The sequence below is a fragment of the Giraffa tippelskirchi genome, chromosome 5, assembly GCF_054371585.1.
Source record: "Giraffa tippelskirchi isolate mGirTip1 chromosome 5, T2T-mGirTip1v1.2.pri, whole genome shotgun sequence".
Lineage (NCBI taxonomy): Eukaryota > Metazoa > Chordata > Mammalia > Artiodactyla > Giraffidae > Giraffa > Giraffa tippelskirchi.
The window spans coordinates 74,759,548-74,787,243 of NC_137279.1; the positions used below are offsets into that span (position 1 = coordinate 74,759,548).

A 27,696-nucleotide genomic window follows, 5' to 3' on the forward strand; every position below is an offset into this window, starting at 1 on the left:
GGTACCACCAGAATCAGTGGGTCAGAGGAACCCAGGCTCCCCTCCGCCCCGCCTCGGGCGGTGAGTGTAGGACCACAGCGGTGTTTGTGACCTCTTTTTCCTCCCTCCCTCCCGCCCGCCCAGCCACCCATCCCCAGCCCTTCCAAGGCTGGGACTTTATTAAGGCCGGTTCCTTCAGGCTGAGCCACGCGCTTGCAGGAAAGCGGCATCTGGCGGAAAGAGCAGAGGTGACTTCTCCCCAGCAGGCAAGAAGCTGTGTCCCCAAACAAGGTAGGGACGGTTCTCTCCGGGAACCGAGCCCGGAGCGAAGAGCAGCGGCATGGTGGTTTGAGCCCCGGCGCTCAGAGCTGGCGGCTCCACTGGGAGGTTTCCCGGTCTTGCCGGAGACACAAGGAAACAACTCCGTACGCAGGGGTAGACGCGCACCGGCACGCACGCCTTTAAAGGGCGAGGGACGGTCCCGGCGCGGCGTGGCGGCCCCAGGAGGCGGCACCACGCGGGGAGCGACGGGACCCGCGAGCGGCCTCCAGCGCGCGTCACCCCGCGTACTGCGCCTCCCCGGCGCCCCGCCTCAGGGGCCGGGCCGCGGCCGAGCCCGCCCCCCTCGCCACCCCTGATTGGGGGCTGACGCTGTCCATCCGAAATCTATTTTTGATGGAATGGGGGTGCCACCCATTCTGCCCCAGATCACGTTTGCCGCTAACAGCCAACCAGTCGGGCCCAAGTCTGCGGGCAAGAAGGGATTGGGGGCGAGCGAGCTCGGCCCCACGGCCCGCCGTCCGGACTGCCCCCCGCCCCGCCTGGGACGCGGCGGTCTGTCCTGCCCGCCCGGGCCACCTACCCCTCGTGGAAGCCGAGCGACGGCCTCGCACGCCCAGCGCCGAGGCGAAATGTAGCAAGTCGGGTGCCGCGGCTGGACCCTCGCCTAGGCTGGGGTGTGTGTGTGTGGCGGGGGGCATCCGGGGGCCGAGGAGGACTGCCGAGGAGGAGGAGTGATGAGAAGAGGGGGACCCTTGCCTCCCCCGAGACCACGGGTCCCCGCCGCCAGTCGCCAGGCGCCCCCTTTCCTCCCGAGTGAGGGGCAGGTCAGTGCTGTTGGGTCTAGGGGGTGGGTGACGAGGCCGAGGGACCTGGCACCGGGCGCATTCGCTGAGTCTGTTTGGAGGAGAGGCCGGAGGGCCACCCAGATACTTCTCGCAATCCCTGGGTTCGGGGACGCGAAAGCCGTCCGCTTAGTTCCCTCCCCAGAGCATCCCAGGTCACTTTTGCCTCTTTCATCCCAGGGCCTAGGCCCGTTTGAAGTCTCTTTACTGGACTGAGGGGCTGGCTTCTCTGGCTCCGAGCCCCGTTTCAGGTTAGGTGACTTGCCAGGAAAACGGGAGGAGGAGGGCCGGTCAGGTTTTAGCGGACTCAGAAACTTTTCTGGCACAGGAGCCGCAGACTCTCTCCTGCTCAGAGGTTTCTTCCTGTATCTGTAGTGAGGGTTTTTGAAAGAACCAACAGGACAGTGTTTAAGGAGACTGGAAAAGGGAGTCCTGGTGACGTGAGTGGCTAGAAAGAGAAAACAATTCCCGTGGGCCAGTTACTGGAGTTTGATCCACCCTTCCCCAAACTGGAGTTGACTAATTGTGTGTGTTTGGAATACTTAAGGACCTATTCATCCTTCCTAGGGAAATTCTCTTGAAAGGTATTTTTTACTTGTGAGAGCTCTTCTGGTGGGATGTAATCCCGGGGGAACAAGGCCTGGGGGTTCCTGTAGGCAAGAAGTGGGGCCATTACCCTAAAGAGACATGTATTTGGGAGCAAGTGCGTTTTGGCTTATGCTGCTTTTGTTTTTTATTTTGCTCTGTTTTATTTATTTTTTCGGATGGTGCTTTTTTGTTTTTGTTTTTTAAGAATTCCATTATGTCCAACTCTCAGTAACCCTGGGGAACAGGGCGAACCTAGAGAACTGAAATGTGTGCGTAATAACCACAGTGTTACCGTCTTTCCCTTCAAAGTGAGATAACACTCCTGTCCTATCTGACGAGCTCACAAGGCCAAGAGCAGGGGGAGAGAAGTAGCAGAGGCCTGGATCCAAGTCAGTGTCTGAGCTTTTTGTAACACTGTTGACTCCCAAGGGCAGGAGTGGGTAGGCCTCTGGCTCTTGGCCTTGGTCTGGCAGGCCTGCACCATTGCCCAGGGAGTCCTCCCAGTTTGTTGGGTTTTTTTCCTCAGGGACTAGGGTTTGTAGGGGTGTAGGGACCTTCACTCAGTAGTCAGATTCTCCCTGCTTATTTGCTTTGTCTTATGACTGTAAACTATCGCTTTCTACAACCAAGTGGCTGCAGGGAGCTTGTGACTGAATTTGTAACAGACCCCACTGGGAGACTGCATTTTAGTAACCTTGGGTTCTTAATGGACATTCAAGAAGGGATCTCCCCCATTGCTGAGAAGGCAATGCCAAGGTCTGCACAGCACCTTCCCTGTCCCAGGCTGGCCCCTTCTCATGGCTGTTGTCCTTGGTGGGCAGTGCGTTGCCTGTTGGGAGGATGACAGGGTTAGTGCCTGCTGGGCATCCAGATGTTGCAGGGCAGGAATGGGGGGTGTTAGTGAAAAAGGAGGGGAAATAGCAAACTCCTTACGCCTGCCGTGTGGGAATATTCTCGCAGAAGGAGCTGTCTTCTACCCTATGGTAACATTTCCTTGTCGTCCTTCTTCCCACGTAAGGTGTTCCATCCAGATTCTTGTGACTGTGAGGACCAGGGATTTGGGAAGATACAGGGTCTTCCCAGAAAGGAAGAACGTCTCGGGAAAAAAGGAGAGAGACGGCTGACACTGCCCTGGGACCAGCAGAGCCGGAGGAGCTGTGGGCAGCTGACGGAGCCCAGCCAGAGGCCGCCCCAGGCCAAGTCTGCCTGCGGAAGGATCTGAACTCGGGCTGCTTGGCATCAAAGTAGGGCCACCTCAGAGGTACCCCAGACTTGACCGGGCTCTTCTGCTCTGGACGCCCCCGACCCTGAGGAGTCTGCACTGAGAACCAAAGAAGTGAGGAGGCCAGAGGAGCTCCCCCCAAGAAGCTTCTCGGCCGGCTGGATCGGGCACCTGCTCCCCTAGCGCCGGCTGCGCGTCTGGTGCGGAGTTTCCTGCTCCCCTCCAGCCTGTGGCTTCAGTGCTTGATGGGGCTACCTGTCGGCGGATCAGTTTCGGAAGCGCCCGATCGGAGCGGAGAGCCGCAGGTAGAGGTCCCGCGGCCACCACGCCTGCGTTCACCCCAAGACTAAGTTCTTTCCCAAGTCAGAAAGGGAGAGAAAGCGGGAAAACAAAAAGAGGAGAGTTCCCCCTTCTCCTCCTCCCTCCGAGACATGTCCTCCAAGCCGGAGCCTAAGGACGCCCACCAGCTGAACGGGACTGGCCCCGCCGCCTCAGCCTGCTCTTCGGAGGGCCCTGGCCGAGAGCCCTTGGCCTCGACCTCGGAGTTTCTGGGGCCCGACGGGGCGGAGGTCGAGGTGGCGGTGCCTGAGTCTCGGGCCAACGCCAAGGGCCTCCGGGAGGAGGACGCCCTGCTGGAGAACGGCAGCCAGAGTAATGAAAGTGACGACGTTAGCGCGGACCACGGCCCCGCGGCCCCCTCTCCGCTCAAGGAGACCTCCTTTTCCATCGGGCTGCAGGTGCTGTTCCCCTTCCTACTGGCTGGCTTCGGGACGGTGGCCGCCGGCATGGTGCTGGACATCGTGCAGGTAGGAGCTGGGTCGGCGGCCCTTGACCCTGAGCCTGAAGCCGTCTTTTCCTCCTAGAGCTTTTCCTCCACCTCCCTGTCAGAAGCAGTTGCTGCTTCCTGGAACACTGTTTCCTTTGGATCATGTCCTCGATTTCTTCTTCCTCCAGTCACTTTCTACAGAAACCTTGAGGAAGCCCGGTAGTCCTGGGACAGGTGGTCAGGGCTGTATTGCTTAACAGAAGCAGGATCGATTCCCAAGCTCAGGCTTGGAAGAGGAGAGATGGAACAGATTGTTGCCTGCCATCCCTCCTGGTCATTCCTGCTGAGCCCAGCTCCCTAGGAGACATTTAGATCTTAGGCCTTCTCTTTCTGCTTTCTTTTCCCTTTATTTTGGGGGTTTCAAGGATACCTACAGTAGAAAGCTCAGTCTCAAGCCTTCCCTTCAACCCCCTGCTGGGCAGGAATTTGTCCAGCTGCCAAGAGGGTCTCAAATTAAGCGAGAAGTTTCTTAAAGGCATTTCGTGTTGCTTGTCTTCGTGTAACCTTGGCAGGATCTCCTTAGAAAATGAGGGTGGGCACATGCTGAGACATGATTTGGAGGGGGTGGCGTGATAAGACATAGAAGTGCTAATTATGTGACAAATATGGGGACAAAATATAACCAGACCTGAGCAGAGCTGTCTCTTCTTGCTCCTTACCTGTCTTTCATGAACCTGTGGTGGGCAAACAGAACTCTTTGTGAGGCTCCTAAGTAGAATTAAGGAGAAGAATTGACAGAACCAGGAAGCTAAGAGCCAGGGATATGCTATGTTAGCGTATTGTGGCTTAGGACTTACCCAGGACCTCCAGGTCCCCAAGATGATTTAAAGCCTTGTTTCCAGCTAAAGTTTTTGAAGCTTAGTAAGACACATAAAGCTTTCTGAAAGTGCTGGGTTTATCTAAGTTAATTATTAACATGTATCAGATTCCTACCGAGTTCTGGGCTCTGTCCTAGGTACTCAGAGAAATAGGAGGGCTGGCGGTGATCTGGCTTTTGCCCTTTGGGCTTCCCCTTGCCGCGTGCCCCAACCAGTGAGTCCTTGGCCATGGAATCTCTCAGGAAGACGTGGATTTCAGCATCCCCTCCCCTTTGCCAAGCCAGCCCTACAAATGATGCATATGATAATACAGAGTCCTGCTGGCGAGTCTTACCAGGCCCCTGTCCCAGGAAGCAGGGTGGTTGGTTCTAGGAGGTTCTTTCAATGGTGTCTACCTTGACCACTTTGATTTGAGTCCTTAGGGAGACGCTGCACCTTTGGTTGCTAATAAGGATGGTGTTTATATCATGCCTTCTGTTTCCCTTAACCTGTCTTCTTGAGGATTGTTCCTCATGGAGGTTGGGATGCCAGTCTGGAGCGGGGAGGGCATGCTTTGGATTCCTCACCCTAGTAGCTGCTCCTCCTCCTAGAGCAGTGAGTGGGGTAATGAGAGGAGGAGAAATTAGACCAGGGTAGCAGTTTTTCCACCTCTTCCATCCCTTTCCTGTGGCCTGGGTTCTCATTCTAAGAGGTTTCCAGTTCTGGTTTGATGCCTCCAAAGGGGTGTAGATCCAAGGTCTGGTAGTGACCTGGAAGGGGTTATTTTATTTTCTAGAAAGTAAGAACAGTAGTGGGCAGCATCTGTTGGACTCTTCTGTGGACCCATGAGGTAGGAACCATAACTGTCCCCATTGTGTAGATAAGGAACCAATGGCTCAAAGGGAATAGTAACTTGTCCTTGGTCCTCTGACTCAGAACCTATGTCGTTAGCCTCTATAGCCTTTACCATGGCCATGGTTCCAAAGTTGGTTAAAGACTCTGGGAGGAATCTGCTCTTTGTCTTTCCTCAAAAAAACAGGGTAGACTGGAATCTGGAATAACTGGAGTTATATTCTAAATGAGCAAGAACAAAGGTTCTTAGAAGGCCACTCCCTCCCCTTCTCTTATGCACTCAAGAGAATTCTAGAGCTGGAAATGACTTCTGACATCTTACCCCTTACCCTGAGACGTTGAGAAACCCAGGTAGGAAATATTTGGAGCCTGCCCAGTGTGCCCACAGAGGGCTAGCATTTGCCCTTGGTGTGGTACCTTGGCTCACCCCAGAGCTAAGGTCCAGTTGGTATGGATGACAATGGCTGGTTTGTCTTTGTGCCCTCCCCCAGCCCTCTCCCACAGCGTGTCTGGAGCAAGCTGCAGTCGTGTCATGGCAGGGATGGTGGAAGCAGAAAGATAGGGACTGCAGGGAGATTTTTATTCCATATCTAAGGAGGTGAAAGAGGTAACTGGCAGTCTTGGGTTCAGGAGGAGCAGGACAGCTTCTAAGGATTCACAGCTGCATGTCCCCCTCACAAGCTAAGTTGAACTGCAGTGGGATGTAGTCCTCTAAGCGGCTGGGGCCCTCGGGAGGAGCTGGCTGTAGGGTGTCCCCCGCATCTCAGAGCAGCTGAGCACAAGGCCGTGCCGGCACAGACGTCTCCTTGGTCCGATGCCCTCATTTTTCCCCACTGCTGCAGAAGCCCCAGCCTTTTCCCCAGGCCCGTTTCTGTCTCCTCTTATCTGCCCTCTCTCCACTTAGTGTGTACAGCCACCTTTGCAGTGAGATAAGGGACTGACTACTGGCCAAAAGTAGGAAAAGGTTAAGTAGAGTACAGTCTGCTGCAACCGCCCCACCGAGGCTGAAGTTCCCGAAGCATTTGGGAAGGAAAGCGGAACTGGGCCCAGTGTAGGAGATGAAGGGGGTTGGATTGGGGAGCCTCCATCCTGCAGAGGCCCGGCCTCCTGATTTGGTCTTGGGCTGTCCCAGGGCACCTCACTCCCCTCTTCTGTCAGCCCTTGGAGGGATGGGGGTGGCAGGAGGTGGTGTGCCAGCCTTCTCTGGAATTCTGCTGCTGCTGCTAAGTCGCTTCAGTTGTGCCTGACTCTATGCGACCCCATAGATGGCAGTCCACCAGGCTCCTCCGTCCCTGGGATTCTCCAGGCAAGAACACTGGAGTGGGTTGCCATTTCTTTCTCCAATGCATGCATGCATGCTAAGTCACTTCAGTCATGTCTGACTCTGTGCGACCCTATGGACAGCAGCCCACCAGGCTCCTCTGTCCATGGGATTCTCTAGGCAAGAACACTGGAGTGGGTTGCCATTTCCTTCTCCGTCACTGGAATTCTAAGCTGTGTTAAAACAGGTGAGTCTTCCAGCTCTTTATCCTCACTACTCATGTGCTGAAGATCCCAAGGAAAAGAGACACCCCCTCCCCCAAACACCCCCTCTCTGGCTTTTCTGTGTGTACAGAGGAGTCTGCAAAGGTGAAAGTGGATGGCAAGGATGGCTTTGGAGAAGCGGGGTGGAGCAGAAACATTCCTCTCTAGCTGGCTTGCCCCCAAGGCTGCCTGCATTCCTGAGCAGAGCACTCAGGTTTCAGGTAGCCTCCCTTATCACACTTTGTCCAGCCTCCTGTCCCCAGGCGCTGCCCTGAGGGCCTTCTCCTTGGACACCTAGAGATGCCTGCATGTGGCAGGGAGAACCTTAGGTGGAGGCTGGGTTTACGCTCATCTGAGCTGACTCAGTCCTCACCCTGAAAGTCAACTGCAGCTCAGCTTCCCAGGTTCTCCTGCAGTTCTTAGAGCTTCTGGTGATCTGAGTCGTCTTCGTGTCTTTGACCCCAGCCTTTCCAGCCTGTGACTTCCTTCCCTGCTGTTCTCCTCCTGGAGGGGAAGAAGGTCAGGGCAGAACACTTCCAGGCAGACTTGGTTCTCTCTTTGAGGCCAGAGGCAGTGTCAGATGGAAGAGAGAAGATGAATGGACTAGAGTGAGACAGCAGTAGGGTCGCTGAGGTGTGAAACCTTAGGTGATAAGTCAGGATTATTAGGGGGGGTGGGAGGGGTGGCAGGCTCATCCTTCTTCCAAGCTATCAGGAACCAGTGAGCCCCATACACCCCCTACCCACCCACCATCCACAGACAGAGAAGGAAAGGGAAGAGGAGCCGCATTTCTGAGAAGCAGTGAAATCTGTCCCTGTGTGCCATCCAAATTTCCCGCCCAAGGGCTTCCTGGAACGTGTCCTTTTCCATCCCCAGCAGAGCAGGAAGGCGTGGGTGAAGGCTTGGCTCGTGGGTCTAACTTCAGGGTCAGACACTTCCAGGCAGGGTGAACAGGACAGGCCTGAATTAGACCAAAGCAGGAAGGAGACACACTGGGCCCCTGGCCTCTGTCACTCTACCCACTGCTCACCTCAGGGCCAGCCTGCTTCCCGTGTGTGTGTGTGTGTGTGTGTGTGCGCACATGCATGTCAGAGGCTCCCCTGAGAGGCTTTTGTGGGTGAAGAAAGGATGTGTGTAGCCACTGGCTATTCTGACCAAGTGCCAGCTCAGGGTGTTGCTGGGTGGAGGGGTTAGGTGGTGTGAGGGTCCCGACTGTCCTCTGGCAGGCACAGGGGCTGTTATCGTGGATGCCAATTCTACTTGCTTGTCTGTCCGAATCACTGCTAAAGCCCCATCCCTTCTAGGTCCTAGTGTAGTTGAAGGAGAAGGTGTATGTGTGCTGAAGGGGTGCAAGGATTTGAGGATATTTATAACCTCATATATATATTTATAATATATATTAACTATTAATATATAATATCAGGGCAGCTAGAGGGACTTAGCTGAGCTTCATATATATATATTTTTCTTAATCATAAAGACAATATTCCTTACAAACAATTCAGAAAATATTTCTGGCATACACTTGGAGTATTTCTTTTCGGGCTCCTTCATTCTGCCAATACACATACATATTTTACATACGCCTACCTGGAGATCACAGCTTTTCACAGAACCGGAGGCTTGGAAGCTGGGAGACGTGGATGTTATGCAGTGAAGAGGGGATATGAGGCTGGGCTCCAAGAGAAGCTTCCAAAACCGCCAGTCAGCCACTTTTATTGGGAGGTGGGGTATAGCAGAAGGAATTCTTGCTCTCTGAGCTGCGTGTCCAGTGGAGGTGAGGGAGAAGGGGGCAGAGCGGGGCACGGCCCCCGCCTGCTGGGAGCTGGAGCCCCAGCAGTATGCACCAGCCTCAGCCAAGAGCAACAGTGCCTGAGCTCCTCCAGGGCACATGGGGCTTGTGGGGCTGCCTCCCCTCTAGGGGACCCAGGGCTAAGAAAGGATTTGCCTCCCTCCTGGCTCTTCCTGTGGGTGTCTGAAAGCTCAGCAACTGTGGCTGGGGTCAGAGGGTTTCTTTCCCATCCTTAGTTTTCAAGAGAGAGCCTTCTCTAAAAAGATTCCTATGCCTTCCACAGTGAGAGGCTAGGCCAGGAGCTCAGGGAAGGGTGCACTCTAGCCCTAATGAGAAGAGCCCTCCTCTGGAGTCCTGGTAGGGACCCACACTATCAACAACCCCCCCCTATACCCACAAAAAGAACTCTGACAAAGAGAGGTCCTTGCCTTTATAGGACCCCTGGTGTGCCGCCTCCCCTGGTCTCAGCCCCCTCTGATTTCCATGCTCCTCTTTTTTGTTGTTGTTAAATTGTGGTTAAAAAATATATATATAAAATTTATCATCTTAACCATTTTTATTGTGCAGTTCAATGGTGTTAAGTATATTCACATTGTTGTAAAACAGATCTCCAAAACTTTTTCATCTTACAGAGCTAAAACTCCACACTCTACACCTAAACATCGACTTCCTTTCCCCCCTCCTCCCAGTCCCAGGTAACCAGGAAGCTACTTCTATTTCTAGGAAGTTGAACACTTTAGATACCTCATATGAGTAGAATCATATAGTATTTGTCTTTTTACGACTGGCTTGTTTCACTTACTGTAATGTCCTTAAGGTTCATCTATATTGTTACATATAACAGGATTTCTTTCCATTTTAGGGCTGAATAACTTTCCCTTGTGTATGTAAAACTATGTTTTGTTTATTAATTTATCCATCAATGGACACTCGGGTTGCTTCTACCTCTTGGCTATTATGAATAATGTTGCTATGAACATGCATGTTCAAATATCTCTTTGAGACCCTGCTTTCAATTATTGTGGGTATATACCAGAAGTGAGATTGCTTGATCGCATAGTAGTTCTCATCTTAATTTGTTAAGTAAGAGCCATGCTGTTTTAAGTAAGAGCCACACTGTTTCCCACAGTGTTTGTGCCATGTTTCCTTCCCATCAACAGTACTCAGTTCAGTTCAATTCAGTCGCTCAGTCGTGTCCAACTCTTTGCAACCCCATGAATCTCAGCATGCCGGGCCTTCCTGTCCATCACCAACTCCCGGAGTTTACCCAAACCCATGTCCATCGAGTTGGTGATGCCATCCAACCATCTCATTCTCTGTCGTCCCCTTCTCCTCCTGCCCCAAATCCTTCCCAGCATTAGGGTCTTTTCCAATGAGTCAACTCTTCTCATGAGGTGGCCAAAGTATTGGAGTTTCAGCTTCAACATCAGTCCTTCCAATGAACACCCAGGATTGATCTCCTTTAGGATGGATTGATTGGATCTCCTTGCAGTCCAAGGGACTCTCAAGAGTCTTCTCCAACACCACAGTTCAAAAGCATCAATTCTTCGGTGCTCAACTTTCTTCACCGTCCAACTCTCACATCCATACATGACTACTGGAAAAACCATAGCCTTGACTAGACGGACCTTTGTTGGCAAAGTAATGTCTCTGCTTTTAAATATGCTATCTAGGTAACCTTCCTTCCAAGGAGTAAGCGTCTTTTAATTTCATGGCTGCAATCACCATCAGCAGTGATTTTGGAGCCCCAAAAAATAAAGTCTGACACTGTTTCCACTGTTTCCCCATCTATTTGCCATGAAGTGATGGGACCAGATGCCATGATCTTCGTTTTCTGAACGTTGAGCTTTAAGCCAGATTTTTCACTCTCCTCTTTCACTTTCATCAAGAGGCTCTTTAGTTCTTCTTCACTTTCTGCCATAAGGTTGGTGTCATCTGCATATCTGAGGTTATTGATATTTCTCCCAACAATCTTGATTCCAGCTTGTGTTTCTTCCAGCCCAGCGTTTCTCATGATGTACTCTGCATATAAGTTAAATAAGCAGGATGACAATATGCAGCCTTGACATACTCCTTTTCCTATTTGGAACCAGTCTGTTGTTCCATGTCCAGTTCTAACTGTTGCTTCCTGACCTGCATACAGGTTTCTCAAAGACAGGTCAGATGGTCTGGTATTCCCATCTCTTTCACAATTTTTCAGTTTATTGTGATCCACACAGCCAAAGGCTTTGGCATAGTCAATAAAGCAGAAATAGATGTTTTTCTGGAACTCTCTTGCTTTTTCGATGATCCAGCGGATGTTGACAATTTGATCTCTGGTTCCTCTGCCTTTTCTAAAACCAGCTTGAACATCTGGAAGTTCATGGTTCACATATTGCTGAAGCCTGGCTTGGAGAATTTTGAGCATTACTTTACTAGCGTGTGAGATGAGTGCAATTGTGCGGTAGTTTGAGGATTCTTTGGCATTGCCTTTCTTTGGGATTGGAAGGAAAACTGACCTTTTCCAGTCCTGTGGCCACTGCTGAGTTTTCCAGATTTGCTGGCATATCGAGTGCAGCACTTTCACAGTATCATCTTTCAGGATTTGAGATAGCTCAACTGGAATTCCATCACCTCCACTAGCTTTGTTCGTAGTGATGCTTCCTAAGGCCCACTTGACTTCACATTCCAGGATGTCTGGCTCTAGGTGAGTGATCACACCATCGTGATTATCTGGGTCGTGAAGATCTTTTTTGTACAGTTCTTCTGTGTATTCTTGCCACCTCTTCTTAATATCTTCTGCTTCTGTTAGGTCCATACCATTTCTGTCCTTTATCGAGCCTATCTTTGCATGAAATGTTCCTTTGGTATCTCTAATTTTCTTGAAGAGATCTCTAGTCTTTCCCATTCTGTTGTTTTCCTCTATTTCTTTGCATTGATTGCTGAGGAAGGCTTTCTTATCTCTCCTTGCTATTCTTTGGAACTCTGCATTCATATGGGAATATCTTTCCTTTTCTCCTTTGCTTTTCACTTCTCTTCTCTTCCCAGCTATCTGTAAGACCTCCTCAGACAGCCATTTTGCTTTTTTGCCTTTCTTTTCCATGGGGATTGTCTTGATCCCTGTCTCCTGTACAATGTCACGAACCTCTGTCCATAGTTCATCAGGCACTCAGTCTATCAGATCTAGTCCCTGAAATCTATTTGTCACTTCTACTGTATACTCATAAGGGATTTGATCTAGAGCATACCTTAATGGACTAGTGGTTTTCCCTACTTTCTTCAATTTAAGTCTGAATTTGGCAATAAGCAGTTCATGATCTGAGCCACAGTCTGCTCCCGGTCTTGCTTTTGCTGACTGTATAGAGCTTCTCCATCTTTGGCTGCAAAGAATATAATCAATCTGATTTCGGTGTTGACCATTTGGTGATGTCCACGTGTAGAGTCTTCTCTTGTGTTGTTGGAAGAGGGTGTTTGCTATGACCAGTGCATTCTCTTGGCAAAACTCCATTAGCCTTTGCCCTGCTTCATTCTGTACTCCAAGGCCAAATCTGCCTGTTACACCAGGTGTTTCTTGACTTCCTACTTTTGCATTCCATCCCCTATAATGAAAAGGACATCTTTTTTGGGTGTTAGTTCTAGAAGGTCTTGTAGGTCTTCATAGAACCGTTCGAGTTCAGCTTCTTCAGCGTTACTGGTCAGGGCATAGACTTGGATTACTGTGATATTGAATGGTGTGCCTTGGAAATGAACAGAGATCATTCTATCGTTTTTGAGGTTGCATCCAAGTACTGCCTTTCGGATTCTTTTGTTGACCATGATGGCTACTCCATTTCTTCTAAGGGATTCTTGCCCACAGTAGTAGATGTAATGGTCCTCTGAGTTAAATTCACCCATTCCAGTCCATCTTAGTTCGCTGATTCCTAGATGCAATTAAAGTAGCTTTCAAATAGCCAGTCCTGGCTCCTACATTGCTCCTTCCTAGCACTGAGTATAGTGCTCTCTGAACCTCAGTAGTTCCCTCCTTTACAAAACAAGGATAAGAATAGCTCCTACCTCACCAGGTTTTTGATAGAGTAAAATGAAAAACTGCACAGAGAGCCCTTACCTGGCACATAGTACAGACTTATAAGACATTAGCTGGAAGAATGGGTCAGAGAGCGGAGCCTGATGGTCTCAGGGCTGGAATCCATGGCGCATTGGAATCTCTTCCTACACCAGCACACCTCCCTTTCCTAACCAAGAGACTGGGGGAGCTTTCTGGGGTGACAGGGCCGAAGAGGAATGAAAAGCCTCTTGCAGACCAGCCTTCTGAGGTTTGGGGGCCACCGTCTTCATTCAGAGCCTCTTCTGAAGGAGAGCAGCTGTGGCTGAGGCCCAGAGCCCTTGGAGATAGAAGCCAAACAAACTCTCTAATCTCCTTAGCCCCGTGGAGCCCAGCGCTCAACAGCTGAGACAACACCACCCGAAGCTGAGGCCACAAAGAATCTAGACTGAAGGCGATTTGAAGGGAGATCGCACTGGAGTTCTGGGGTGTAAGCCAGCTCCAGGGTGACTCAGCTGCGTGGGTCCCCACCGTCTTCTGTCCTGGCTCCACAGAGTGGCGAAAGGAAGCAGAGCCAGGCTGGGGTCTCCTGACTGGGGGAGACTTTCTGCATATCCCCAGTTCTGGGTGGCAGGAAGGGGGCTATGTTGTTTGGAGCATTGTGGACTTGGTTTGCTTCCAGGATTCCTGGAGGAAAGGCGTCTGACCAGCTCACTCCCTGCTGATTCCACTTCCTTCTCAACCCCCTGCTCCCAGACTGTCCAACTGTAACCAAGCAAGGGCTCATGTGCCCACAGCGCAGAAAGCCAAACTCTGCGGCAGGTTTACAGCAAATTAAGGGCTTACTGCAGGACACCAGGCGAAGCAGAGGGAGACAAGCCTCAGAGCCTTTCCCACTTGGTCTTTGAGTGAGGGGATTTAAAGGGGAAGAACAAAAAAGCCCTGGTAACTCATCTCACCCAGGGGAAATAACCTGAGCTTGTAACAATGTTATCACTGATCTCAGCAATCTTAGTCATCTGACTCTGGCTGATTGCTGTTTGGTTAGCACAGGATTGAGATCAGAAGGGTCAAGAAAGGGATTGAATTCAGACAGGGACAAGAAAGGGAATAAAGTTTTGGATGGAAACATTCATCATAAACTCGGAGCAGAGCTTATTAGTTAACTATAAACTCACTTTCAGGGGACTCAGTTTCATGTTCAACTTTGATGCCAGCCCTGTGGGGCCCTGAGATTCCTGGGTTCTGTTTTCACCTTGTAGCACTGGGAAGTATTCCAGAAGGTGACGGAGGTCTTCATCCTGGTGCCTGCACTGCTGGGCCTTAAGGGAAACCTGGAAATGACGCTGGCATCAAGGCTTTCCACCGCAGTGAGTGTCCTGGCTGGAGGGAGTGGGGCACACAGAGACTCAGGCGGCACAGAGCCTGACCAAGAGGTCGCTGCAGGCCTTTCTCAGCTGCTCAGGTCCACAAGGTGGGTCCAGGCTGCAAAGGCTCATAGAGGTCCCAGGCTGGTTGTCCCGCCCCCAGTCAGGGGCTCCCTGCTCAGAGTGGTTCCCAGGCTCGGTTTCTGGAGGGCCCAGCCATCCCTGGACTCTTGCCTCACCCCCTGCTTCGCAACCCACCTCGTGACTGTTTGTGCAGCTTTGACAGGCGAGCATCATGCTGGTCCCTCCACCTGCACAGCCGGGGGCCTTCTCTGATCTCCAGCCCTGCTCTGCAGCTGGGCCGGAGCAGAGCCAGGCCTTCCCAGACCCCTCCCACCCCACTCCCTCTCCCCCACGGCATCTTGCTCTTCTGTAAGGGAATCGAGGAAGAGGGGCTGCTCATCACTGCCACCTCCCACAACCTCTTAGATCAACCGTCGTGGTTCAGAGACTAAACCAGATTCAGGGCCATGGGGTGGAAGGTAGGAAGTGGTAAAACATGGGAGGCCAGGGGAGCCAGGTGGCAGGGATGTCCCCACGTGGCCATGAGCCCAGAGAAGGCAGCAGAGAGAAGTGGCGGCCTGCCTAACCCGCCCCACCTTGCCCTCCTGGCCTGCTCCCAGCCACCTCAGTCCTTCCCAAACACTCTCATGGCCTCTGTCGTGCACCAGCAGCTGACCTGTTCCCCTTGGATGGCCAGCTGGCTTCAGAGCCAGGGACTGATCGTGTCCTTCTAACCTATATAGGGATGAGCTGCCCGGATGAGCAGGGCAGAGCCCAGAAACAGCCTCTGTCCTGAGAGGAGGGGAGAAGAGGGCGCTGCCTTAAGAACCGCCTTGCCACCCCCAGCCAGAGGCAGGAGCTCAAGTCTGTCTCGCGCCTTCCCTCTCATCCAGCCTCTCCACCCTGCTTCACTTTCCTTGGGGGGGTCACCCCAGGGTCCAGGGTCTCGGGGCACGTGCACTGTCTGCTGATCCAGGCAGGATCCTAGCAAACGGCGTTGCAGGCTTTCCCAGCCTGGAGCTCCAGACCCTGGTCCTCCCTTTCCCAGGCCAACATCGGGCACATGGACACACCCAAGGAGCTCTGGCGGATGATCACTGGGAACATGGCCCTCATCCAGGTAAGGGAGCAGGGACCAGGGGCCGCGGGGTTCAGCCTCCTTCCTCCCTGGGCAGGAACGTGATAGGCCTAAGTCAGCACCCACTGGCTCCCGAGAGAAGCTCCAGGGTCCTGCTGAACTGCCTTCTCCCAAAAGAACTCTAGGAGTTTTCCCGATTTCCCAGGAAGATGGCCAAGATCAGGGGGATTCCCAGCATCTTCAGGGTCATCTCTCCACTTCCAGTGATGCAGAGGGCTGTGTCCCCCCGCCTCACATCAGGAGAAGACTTGGACTACTGCAGGCCCTTGACCACCTTCATCCCATCTGCCCATGAGGCTGCTCACTTTCCTGACCAGGAGTTCCTCCCCTTGAGTCCCAGGCCTTCTGTCTGGATGAAGTCTCGGGCTCTGTGGACCCTCCCCTGGACCCCAGAGGAGCACTCATTCAGCCAGTAACGTGTCCTGGGCTCCTGCAGGGTGCGCTACCCAGTACTGGTGTCTGGTGTGAAACTAAATAATTAAAGACATTGTTCCAGCCTGGGAGGACTGGACAGGCCAGCTCTGCCCGCCTCCTGGAGCTGCTGGGGGCAGCATGAGGTCCGGTTGAGTGCTCTGTGACCTCAGCTAGGCAGTGCTCTGCTCCCCGAGTCACCGCTCCCCTCCCCAGGTGCAGGCCACGGTGGTGGGCTTCCTGGCATCCATCGCCGCCGTGGTCTTCGGCTGGATCCCTGACGGCCACTTCAGCATCCCGCACGCCTTCCTGCTCTGTGCCAGCAGCGTGGCCACTGCCTCCATCGCCTCCCTGGTCCTGGGTACGGAGTGGGAGGGAGGGGCGGGGGGTAGGCAGGGCGGTCCCAGAGGCATCCGAAACCAGGCCCCTCCCATCTCCCTCTCGGTTGGTGGATGCCCCGTCATCTTGTCTTCCCCTGCCTGGCCCCTCCTCTTCCTCCCTAGGGATGATCATGATTGGAGTCATCATTGGCTCTCGCAAGATTGGCATCAACCCAGACAATGTGGCCACACCCATTGCTGCCAGCCTGGGTGACCTCATCACCTTGGCACTGCTCTCAGGCATCAGCTGGGGACTCTACCTGGAGCAGGGTGAGGCTGAGGTCACTGAGGACGCAACCAGGGTGGCTTCCTGGGTGGGACTGGGAGACATGGTAGTCGTTTTGCACATGTGTAAGGATTTCTTCTATGTTCCTAACCATTTGGTTGGAACACAGTTTGTAAATAACTCCCTACCTTACAGAGATGAGGCTAAGTTCCTATCTCAGATTCATGTGGGCAGTGGGAGCAGGGGTGAAAGTATCTCAGAAATATGCTTGGTCTTATGGATTCTTACTCCCCTTGGAGGGGTAAGGGGGAAAGGGCAAAGGAAAGGAACTAAGGCTGGAATCTGCTTGCACAATGAAAGAGAGGAGATGGAGGTTTTTCCAGGGATCAAAGCAAGAAACCTAGGATCTAGTCTCTGCCCCTAACAAGTTCAGTGTCTGAGGAGGTTCCACCGTGGTTTCCTCATTTACAGAATGGAAAGGGCTGGCCCTCATGTACCTCCCGGGTTAACAGCGAACATCAAATGAGTAGATACATTTGCTGGCATTTAGCGTGGTGTTACTGTTGATCTGTTGGGATTTTGCAGGCTGAGCCAAGGGGAGGCTGGGAGCAGGGAGCACTGGCTCACCTGCGTCTCCTCTCCACCTCTCAGGTATCTGGCAATACATCTACCCGCTGGTGTGCGCCTTCTTCGTGGCCCTGCTCCCCGTCTGGGTGATGCTGGCCCGACGGAGCCCGGCTACAAGGGAGGTGTTGTACTCGGGCTGGGAGCCCGTCATCATTGCCATGGCCATCAGCAGGTAGGCTCAAGTCCCTGATGCACTCCCCACCCGCCGCCCTCCCAGCCCTGGAAGGAGGAAGTGTGGCCCGGACCCTAGAAGTGCCTTCAACAGTGGCTCAGTCATGTGTGCTTCTGTTGTAAGTGACGGAGCCATGTGAAGGGGTTTCATTAGGAAGCAGAACACGCTGGCTTAGGGAGCTGACTATGCACAGCTGGACTCAGGGACATAAATGATCGGGCCCCAGCGTTCTCCATCTCTCAGCTCTGCTTTTCTCCATTCTGGCTGGCAGCTTCAGGTTTGCACTTCTGTATGTTAATTCCAACAGACGGAGAGAGATTCTTTCTCTAAACTCTTCTGCAAAGTCCCATTATAGAATTTCACTGGCTGTTGTCCAGTCACCTGACTGTCCCTGAACCGGTCACTGAGGCCTCAGAGATGTGCTGCTCCCACTGCACAGGCCTGGGGCCGCGCCCTCGTTGGAGCAGTGTCTGTCTCGCAGACCACAGTGGCCGAGTCTGAGGGAGGTGGTTCCCCGAGGAAAAGTCCAGCCCACTTACCAGAGGGGAAATAAACACTGAGCAGGCAAGGCAGCCGGCAGCTCCTCACGCCAACTTGGGAGGTGGTTAAAGGAGGCGGCTGCCTGACCCAGCAGCACCAGCTTGCTCAGGGTGCTGTGCTAGGGTGAATGTCAGGAGCATCAGCTGGTTCTGGCAAGGGGAGGCAAAGACTGGAGGACAAGGGATTCCTGGGAACCGCCTTGCTGCCCTCGTCCAGACAGACCTGTGGCCACCCCCCAGGGACCAGAGCAAAAGCCTTCAGTCATCTTTGTGTCTTGTCTTTGTGTCTGTGTAGTGTGGGAGGCCTCATCTTGGACAAGACGGTCTCGGACCCCAACTTTGCAGGGATGGCTGTCTTCACACCTGTGATTAATGGTGAGGTCTCGGCATCAGCTGCCAGTGGGGGAAGGAGAGGGCTGGATCAGAGGGTGTGGGGGCTTTGTATCAGTCAGGGTTCTAGCAGGCAAGAGAGTCCAGCTCAGAGAGTTCAAGACTTGGACTGGTTCCTGGAACTGGCGCTTGAGCATAAGGTACTGGGTCCGCCTAGCTTTGGAGAGGGACTGATCATGGTGGGGCTTGTCCCCTGAGCTGTGTGTGTGACCGCAGGCACACACGCTGTTGGAGTAGAGAAGTCAGGCTCCCTGAGTCTACACATCTGTCTCTTCCCACGCTCTCAGCCCGCCGGGGCTACACGGGACTGCCATGTCTCCATAGCTGGGAGGGTGGGAGGGGCCTCGAAGGCACCCTGGAAAGGAGTCTCCCTGCTCAGTGTCTCCATCTTCTCCTAGGGACTGGTGGATGGGTCACGCCCTCCGCGCTCCCCGAGCCCACCACAGCTTAGGACTCGCGTGTCTCCACAGGTGTTGGGGGCAATCTGGTGGCCGTACAGGCCAGCCGCATCTCCACCTTCCTCCACATGAACGGGATGCCAGGGGAGAACTCAGAGCAAGCCCCTCGCCGATGCCCCAGCCCCTGTACCACCTTCTTCAGCCCTGGTAATGCCAGAGTTCCCACCTTCTCTCCGGAGTTCACATCATCACTTAAGAAACAGCTGGAGCCCGGTTATGTGGGCTGTGTGCACTAGCTGTTGTAGGGGGAATCCCAGGCAGGAAGGCTGTCCTTTCCTGGGGCACCCTGGGGGCTGAGCGCCGTGGGATGGATGGAGACACAGTCCACAGTCTGCTGCCCTGGAGTGCAGCACGGCGCCGCCTGGCTTTGGAAGGCCTCCTGGCGCCAGATCGCCCCCGTCTCGCCTCACGCCCCCTCTCCGCTGGTCCTAGATGTGAATTCTCGATCGGCCCGGGTGCTCTTCCTCCTCGTGGTCCCAGGACACCTGGTGTTCCTCTACACCATCAGCTGTATGCAGGGCGGGCATACCACCCTCACCCTCATCTTCATCATCTTCTACATGACAGCTGCTCTGCTCCAGGTGTGGACCGGCAGGGGCGTGGGGAGGGGCCAGGGCTGCCCTGCAGGAGTGGGAGGGGAGGGCCAGGGACGGTGTGGGCAGGGGCTCAGGAGAGCAGACCACAGTTCCAGCAGAGTCCCTAAGATGCTGTGTGGCTTTCGGTGAGTTGTTTTACTTCTCTGAGCCTCAGTGGTGCATTTGTAAGTCGAGGGGAGTGAAGCAGAGGTGCTGGATTTCAAGCAGGTGCCACCCCCACTGGCCTGGCCACGGAGCTCCACGTGACTTTGTTCACATGCTCGGCTTTCTTGGGAGTTTTCATTCGAGTAGAGGATTTCACAGCTTGAAAATGTGTCAAAACCACTGCACTAGACAATCTCTAGGATCCCATCCAGCCTTCCTACTCTGGGATGTTTTCTCCCTTGCTGTTTACTACATTTTTTCAACTTCTTATTTTGAAATCATTATGTATTCATAAGAATTTGCCTCCCCCAAAATGTGCTGAGAGAACCCATGTACGCATCACTCAGTTCCCCACAGTGGTAACATCTTGCATAATTATAGCACAACACCAAAGCCAGGAAGTCAGTGTTGGTATAATGCACAGAGCTATTCAGATTGCACCAATTTTACATGCAATCTCGTGTGTGTGTGTATAGTTCTATCAATCATACGTTCATGTAACCACCACCACAGTCAAGACACAGAACAGCTCCGTCACCACAAGGCTGTCTCATGCAGCCCCTTTATAGCCTATCTAATCCTTATTATTACATTTTCAATTTCTATGGATTTGTTTTCTGAATAGGTTAGTTCAAAAAGTTTGAAAGGGTCAATAGAGAAACCTCGTTGAGACATCTTTTCTCCCCTCTTCTCACGCATCCAGTTCTCTTCCTCACTGGCCATTGGTATTCTCTGTTCTTTTCTTTCTTTTTTTTAATAGAGTTGATTTACACTGTTGTGTTAGTTTCTGATGTACAACAAAGTGATTCATATACAGAGATATAAAGGATACATGTATATATCCTTTTTCATATTCTTTTCCATTATAGTTTGTTATAAGATATTAAATATAGCTCCCTGTGCTATATAGTAGGACCTTCTGTTAATCTATATCTCTTATATATCCTTCAAGTTTATTCCATATTTAGGCAAGCAAACATACATATTTTTCTCATTTTACTCTTCTTTTTTTAACACACATATTATTGGGTGTCAGGGCATCTTGGCCGGGTCTGGGCCAACCATGTGCTGTTTCCCTGCAGCCGTCACCCCAGTTGCCACATTCTGTTGCGAGTTGGGGTAAAGTGCACGCTGCAGAGCGGGGAAGGGTGTCTGTGCCCAGGGTCTGTGGCTGGAGGGCGGCCCTCGGCCACCTTGGGAAGGGTGAGCCTGCCTCCATTCCCCGCTGTGAACACACCGGAGCCCACGCTCACCTCCTCTCTTCTCCCGCCAGTGCAGGGCCAGGGTGGGACACCTGATCCCCTCTAAAGGTTCCTCCTGATCCCCTTGCTGCCTCCTCCCAGCGTGTTTCCAGGGCCTGCTCGGAAGGCTGGAATGTGGAGACAGCTGCTGCCCATCCCTTCCCGAAGTCCTCTGGCCATGTTCTTTATTTGGGACCCTTCTGCAGCTGCTAGCAAGAGTGTGAAGTTATTGGGGGGGGGGGGGGTCTGTCCCTCCCTCAGGGCCAGGGCCACAAAAGTCCAAGGCATCTGTGTGCAGGGCAAGGCAGAAGGTGAAGGATGCTGAAACTGTAACCTCTGCCTCCCTTGGAGAGAAGACTGGAGAGCAACCAGTTTGCCTAAATTTAGGTATCACATCTGGCTTCCGGATCCCCCAGTGGGCTCTGGTTCCAGGAACTAAGCCCCTTTGGGCAGAATTTGCATACCACAGTATTTACAAAGTACAGTCAGGAGTAAAACCTCCTAAATGACTGTTTCAGAGCTTTACCGTTAGAAACCATTTCATTTTTGCTCAGATGCTGTCATTTGGGGAGCCCAACTGTCAGGAATTGTGCAGAGTATAGAGAAGATGCAGGCCTGTGGACATCCCCATAGTATTCTAGATCAAGTGCATCGCCAACTTAAAAGTGCATGTAAATCTTGTTAAAAGGCAGATTCTGATTTAGGAGATCCAGCATGAGGCCTATGATTCTGCATTTTTCACAAGCTTCCAGCTGTCGATGCTCCTGGTCCTGGGCCTACTAGCAAGGTTCTAATCTAGATTATCATTAATTATCTGTAGTAATGGAAGAAAAGCAAGGGACAGATACATCACAGCAGATCAACCAAAATGTCTTTTGAATTGATATGCACTGTGTGCTTGGTATTCAGCTGACTTATTCCTAATTCAATTTTGCTAGGACTAATGTTAAAATAAAGTTGCATTCTTTGAGCCCACAAGAGCAGAATGGGAAGGGTCAGGAGGAAGGCAGCTTGGGATAATCAACTGTTACTCGGACAACTGTGCCGGCAGCAGCCTCTCACCCTGTCCTTATTCCTCTCTGCTCTGAGGACAAATCCCTCTCTGAAAAGCAAACTCCAACCCCCCAGCCGCCTGCTGGGCTCCCACAGAGGCCAACATGGCAGGAATTGGAGTGACCCGAGAATAAGATGACCCAGAATTAGAGGCAAGAGGACTGAATTCCTGCAACAAGTAGGATGTTGATTAGCAAGCCTCTGGTTGGGTAAGTTTGGGAGCAGAATGTAATGTAGGCTCCGGAGAACAGAGGCATCTTCCTTCCCAATGAACTCAAATTCCTTCTGTCATCTGTTCAAGGTGATCACTGTGGGCTGGAGGAGCATAGAGGGGTTGCAGGGGCAAAAAGATGATCTGACTTGCTTAAGGACTGGCTGCAGATAGCCAAGCCTTGTGGTGCGATGAACGGGTCAATCACATGGCCTCTGGCTCCCCCTGGAGAGGGGATGGCTGTAGGCTAGCCCTTCTGTTTCTCCAGGTGCTGATTCTGCTCTACATCGCAGACTGGATGGTGCACTGGATGTGGGGCCGCGGCCTGGACCCAGACAACTTCTCCATCCCGTACTTGACAGCCCTGGGGGACCTTCTCGGCACTGGGCTCCTGGCCCTCAGCTTCCATGTCCTCTGGCTCATTGGAGACCGAGACACTGATGTCGGGGACTAGCCCGGTCACTCAAGCTTCTCTCCACCTCTGCACTTTCTGTTTGAAATTTTGGGGGAGGGGGTCTTCTTCCCCCACCCCCATCCCACTCGACACTCCCATCTCTTTCTAGGACTTCACATGGATACCGAATTCTCATTATTTTCAATGGGAATTTTTATACATTGAGCCAAGTTTGTAGAGTAAGAATTCAGACAGGACAGACAGACTGAGATGAACAGTACAAGTAGGTGTTTGAGACAGTCACCAAGTGCAATTTCATGGTGGGTGCCTCCAGGTGAGATGACTGGGGCAGGGGTTTCCGTCTAGGATCTGGGGACATTCGGTTTAGCTTTAGCAAACTGCGGCTCTGGTTTGGGGGGCTTGTCTTTGTTTTCTCTTTTCCTTTTTGGTTGAACAGAGGGATAAATGTCGCTCTCCCCTCCCCCACACACATACGTTTTCTAGAAGTGGACCAACTTCAAAGCCCTAAGCAAGAGACAGCTGCTCCTAGCCCCAAGTAATCCTAGCCCTGTTCTCTGCCCTGCTCTCCAGAAGGATGACGTGAACTCCTTAAATTATATATGTGCTCCTTACCCAATTGCCTGATAAATACCACCAGCCCCTCCCTCTGATCTTTTTTCCAACTGACTGTCTCATCCAAGAAGCAATGAGCTGTGACCTGGTCTCACTGTTGGCCCATGTCCACCCATAGGTTTGCCAAAATTGACATCCTCCCTGGACCCAGAGAGCTGATTCTTCATCTCTGTTCACCTTTATCTCTGATTACTTCTAAGCATGACCTTCCCCAGAGCTTGCCGCATTGGGTTCCAAGATTAGGGACGAGGAATGGGTTTACGGAGAAGCCTGGGCAGTTGATGGGTGTTTCACTGCTGCTGTTTCTCCCGAGGACATAATCACATGGCACCTTAGAATCTCTTGCTTCCTGAAATCACTCATACTTTCATGCCATAGAGGTCAGCTTTCCTCTCTTTTGGCTGCTGCCCACATCCACCATGTATTCATTCACTCATTCAGCAAATACACAGCTTCCCCAAGAGGAGCGATTCTGCAGGCACAGTCTGAAACATTCATTGAGCACTGTTTATTGAGCGCCTCCTACATGTCAGGTCCTGTGCTGGGTACTGACTGGCAGAGGAAACACAGCTCCACCCTCGCCGCAGTCCCTGGATACAAAGGCCGTGTGCCCTTTTCAGTCTAGCAGAGCAAGTGTCCTCACTGTATTCCCCTCTTTGTCCAAGCAGGGTCTGCCTCTCGACGCCGCTCCTGGCTCCCACCTGCGTGCAGCACTGACCATAGCTCAGGCCCCGTTGCTCAGCCACTACTGATTTCCCTAAACTACGCTCTGTCACCCTCGCTTCCCTCCATCTCCTCACCAGTCACCAGAAAGGGGGTTCAGATCTAGAAGGCTTCCAGTTTACCCAGCACAGGAGTGGGAGAGCGCTGGGGCTTCTGCATCCTCCCAGCACGTTACTGTGAATGGTCAGAATCCTGTCCACACTCGCATGTGGACACACCTGGGCATTTGGACGCAGGTTTCTTGCTGTCTGTCCATAAACTGCCCTTCAGCTCTCCCCCTCTGTCACCTAAAGGGCCTGTCTCCAGGGGAAGACCAAGCAGTGACCCCATCTCTTACCACCACCCTGCCTCACCCCAAGGAACTTGCCCTATGCCTCTAGAGACGCTTTCTCTCTCTACATTTCCACCCAGGCCCCCCGCCAGTCTAGACCCTTAGACTTGGAATCGTAGAGGTTGCCCAGCTGGGCTTGCTCCCAGCAGAGTTCACTGATGCCAGCCCGGCTTCGTTCCTGCTCTTCTCGGGCCTTCTCCCATCTCGTCCTCCATCTCCAGACACGTTTGCACACAGACTCTTGTACAGGCGTCAAAACCAACTCCTCCACCCCCAAGGCTGTGCCCCTGTGGTCTGCAGTCACCCCCGCCCCAGGCACTCACCCCTTTCTCCTCTCTGAAGTTCAGCCAGGCTGCCCTGGAGGGTTCCGGTGTGCCCTCCTTTGCCGAAAAAGCAGGAAGGTAGGCGTGCCCCAAGCCCTGAGGATGAGCAGAGGGAGGTCTGCAGGGTGAGAGGGAAAGAAAATGAACTTCATGACTTTCATGGACGATCCGTTTCTTTTACCCCTGATTGCACAAACTGCCTGGACTTCTGGCCTGGCTATGGGGAGCAACATTGGTTTACTCTTATATCCTTAAAAAGTTACAAAACTGTGTCCTAAGAGAATTATTTATAGTGACTATAACTGAATTGACAAATGTCAACATAACTGATAAATTATATTTGGTAAAATAAAGAGGACGTTTATTTAGGTGGTTGGTGGTTCCTGTGTGTCTCATCCAAAACCAGCTTCCCTTGCTGTCTTGGGCCTGCTCTGTGGTCCCACCCTCTCCTTGCATAGAAGTGGAAAGAGGCCAGCGTGTGACAAGAAATGAAATAGCTCTTAACTACGGAGATGTGTGATAGGAAACAGTCGTTTCTTGAGAAGCAGCCAGTGCTGCTTTGGGGCATCCTCCCTGCTCTGCACACACTGGCTCGGCCTTGGTTGGGGTTTTGTGCAGAGGGCGCAAGCACCTGGGGGTTAAGATTCCTTCCCTGCAGAGGTTTATCCCCTGCTTGGGCCACAATAACAATAGCTGTATTTGTTGAGTACTCGAACTTGCCTTCACCATGCTCAGCACTGTAAGTGCTTAGAAATTTATAATTGACTGCAAAGGGTTTAGAATCTGGCCTGGATCCAGATCTTCTAATTGTATTTGTGTGACATTGGACAAACCATTTTCTCTCTCTGAGCTTCAGTTTCCTCATCTGTACAGATACCTAGGGTCATTAGGAGACTTCAATAAGATAATTCACAGAAAGCAATAAACACTGTGCCTGGCACACACCAAACCCCAATGTAGTAGTCAGTTTTAAAGTGAGAGGGGAGTGGGCCAATCTCTAGACAACGTCAATACACTGACCATAGGGGTGAATCAGGAGTGACTGGGGAGCAGGCAGATGGAAAGAACACCTAACCAAGTCTTGAGGGTCAGGGAAGTCTTAGAGGAAGCCAGGAAGAATAGGGGTTAGCAGCATGAGAGAGGAGAGAAGCGACATAGAGGAGAAACGGTAAACTAAGCAGAGTAGTAAGCCTGGTGCTTTTGGGGATTACAGATAGTTCATATGACTGGAGTTTGGAGGGCATGGAGTGATATCACAACCTTCTGAGAGACACACATGTTTGTGACAAAGCAGTTTTTCTGAGATGGCAGATAGGGAAGGGCAGAGTCACAGTGCAGCCCCACCCAGGCCTGACTCTAAAGCCTCTACTGGGAACCACTGCCCACCCAGGACACGTCCCCCAAAGATTCAGGACCATATTATATAGCACACAGTGCTGAGCATTACCCTACTCAATGATCAGCCTTCTTTTTTTTCAGCCTTATTGAGATATAATTGACAAATAAAATTGTAAGATATTTAAAGTGTGTGCTGTGATGATTTCATATATGTATATGTTGTGAAAGGATTCGCCCCCTCATTGAGTTAATTAACATATCCATCACTTCACATTATTACCATGTTTTTTGGTTCTTTTTCCTGATGAAAACATTTAAGAAATCAGCCTTTTATAAAGGGCCTGGGCTCTGGGACTAACTCTTTAAAGCAGTAATATTTAAAGTTAATGGAAGGAGGATAATTGCTTGCTAATTGTTATTTAGATAATATTACAATATACAATATTTTATACTATATGATATAGTTTTAAATAATAGCCTCATTTACTACTTCAATATTATCTGTAAAAGCTCTGCAAAAAAGATTTTATCACCATTTTACAAAGGATAACCTGAGGCACAGAAGGGTTAAGTGCCCAAGGTGGTAGATTCACACCCAGCTTTCTCTCAGCCCACCATGCCTGGAGCCAGATGAAAGCACTGGCCAAGGTGTCCCTGCATAGACAACACAAAAACATTATACTGAAATAGTCAAAAACACAGTGCATGTTATCCCAGTTTTGCCCTTGAGACACCTTGTATTGCTGCAAAAGGATAACTGTCTACAGAAATAGACAATATCTTCCAGTGGACATTTAAAAACAAGCTTCCCAGGCGCCAAACTATCCCTGATGATATTTTTGCAACATAATTATAGGCAACACCATCAACCCTGAGATCAGTCAGCTGACAGTCTCCTGAAATCCAGCTGTCTCCAGCTAAAATTCAGTAACTGAATTCAGTAACAGTGTAGTGCTGTTTACTGTACTATATTTTAATCACAATTATCTAGATATAAAATATTTCAATATGACTGCCAAGAAAGTGTCTGGCTTGGAAAAAGAAAATTTTTTTAAAAAGCTAGTAAGAAAACAAATTGCCGGGAGTTCCCTGGTGGCCTAGTGGTTAGGATTCCAGGCTTTCACTACCGTAGCCTGGGTCCAATTGCTGGTCAGCGAACAGAGATCATGCAAGCCATATAGTGCAGTCAAAACAATAACAGAAAAATTGCAGGAAAGTGAAGACCAGTTGGCCAGCCAAAAAAAAACATAATTTATAAGACCCTGGTGGCTCAGACAGTAAAGCGTCTGCCTACAATGTGGGAGACCTAGGTTCGATCCCTGGGTCGGGAAGATCTGGAGAAGGAAATGGCAACCCACTCCAGTACTCTTGCCTGGAAAATCCCGTGGACAGAGGAGCCTGGTAGGCTATAGTCCATGGGGTCGCAGAGTCGGACACGACTAAGTGACTTCACTTTCACTATGGCTATATTCATGTTTAGTTAAGTGAGGTTGACTAATATTGTCTAGTTATTGGTGTTTTTTTAAGTCAAATGAAAATAATCCCAAATAAGTAAATAGTATGTCATATTCAGAGCATAGTAAAAATTCCTTATTTTGAACATATTGGAACAAATTTCTTATTTTGAACATTACAGAAATTATTTTCTCTTAGATTCTATCAAAGGAATGTTGAACACGTAGATAGAAATTGCTTTAAGGTAGCTGTAATTTGTGACCTGCCTGGAATGCACACATGATTATCTGTCCTTGACTCTGCACACTGTCACATATGTCTTTCAGGTACATTGCCTAAGTTGTTGGCTACCTCACAAATTAGTCCGAAATGAAGTATATGTTTTGGGTTTTAGGAGTTAGAAATGTGTAGGGAAAGGAACTAAATCAAATATGGAATATTAGTAAGATTTCAAGGCTGAAAATCAAACCAGCCTTCGATACAGGTTCAGGAAGGTGCAGTGGCAAGATGTCACTATTGCCTGAGGTGTTCTTGGGGAGTCCCATCCAAGCCTGGAACACAACCACTGATCCTCTCCCCTGGGCCCCCCATGCAACAGAGGACAGACCAACACAGCACATACCCACCCAGCCTTCTATTGCTTTGCTTACCATCCAGATCAGCTTTTTCCTGTGTCAGGGTCAAAGCTGACAGCCAGATTCCTCTGGGATACCCCAGGACATCACTAGATTCTCCTATTCCCCCAACCAGGCACGACT

At 51.3% G+C, this 27,696-nt stretch overlaps 1 protein-coding gene across 2 annotated transcripts; it reads left to right on the forward strand.

Moving 5' to 3' along the window:
• The first annotated feature begins 712 nt into the window (after positions 1-712).
• Positions 713-24,513, forward strand: SLC41A1 (solute carrier family 41 member 1). 2 transcript variants are annotated; one of them, XM_081491088.1, is made up of 12 exons: positions 713-1,085; positions 2,710-3,218; positions 3,651-3,719; positions 13,988-14,095; positions 15,204-15,275; positions 15,921-16,065; positions 16,208-16,354; positions 16,962-17,109; positions 17,944-18,023; positions 18,509-18,643; positions 18,929-19,077; positions 22,010-24,513. In XM_081491088.1, the coding sequence occupies exons 2-12, from the start codon at positions 3,159-3,161 to the stop codon at positions 22,193-22,195; spliced, it is 1,299 nt and encodes a 432-aa protein (XP_081347214.1). In that variant the 5' UTR covers positions 713-1,085; positions 2,710-3,158; the 3' UTR covers positions 22,196-24,513. The 2 variants fall into 2 exon arrangements, with proteins under 2 accessions (XP_081347214.1, XP_081347213.1); XM_081491087.1 differs by lacking the exon at positions 713-1,085 and having other exon boundaries at positions 2,830-3,719.
• The last annotated feature ends 3,183 nt before the right edge of the window (positions 24,514-27,696 follow it).

Bases quoted from the DNA above. Each gene is read 5' to 3' on its own strand.
- SLC41A1 (XM_081491087.1), top strand. From the start codon at position 3,345: ATGTCCTCCAAGCCGGAGCCTAAGGACGCCCACCAGCTGAACGGGACT. The intron at 15,276-15,920 runs GTAAGGGAGCAG...TCCCCTCCCCAG, and splicing joins GGAACATGGCCCTCATCCAG to GTGCAGGCCACGGTGGTGGG. The intron at 16,355-16,961 runs GTGAGGCTGAGG...TCCACCTCTCAG, and splicing joins GGGACTCTACCTGGAGCAGG to GTATCTGGCAATACATCTAC.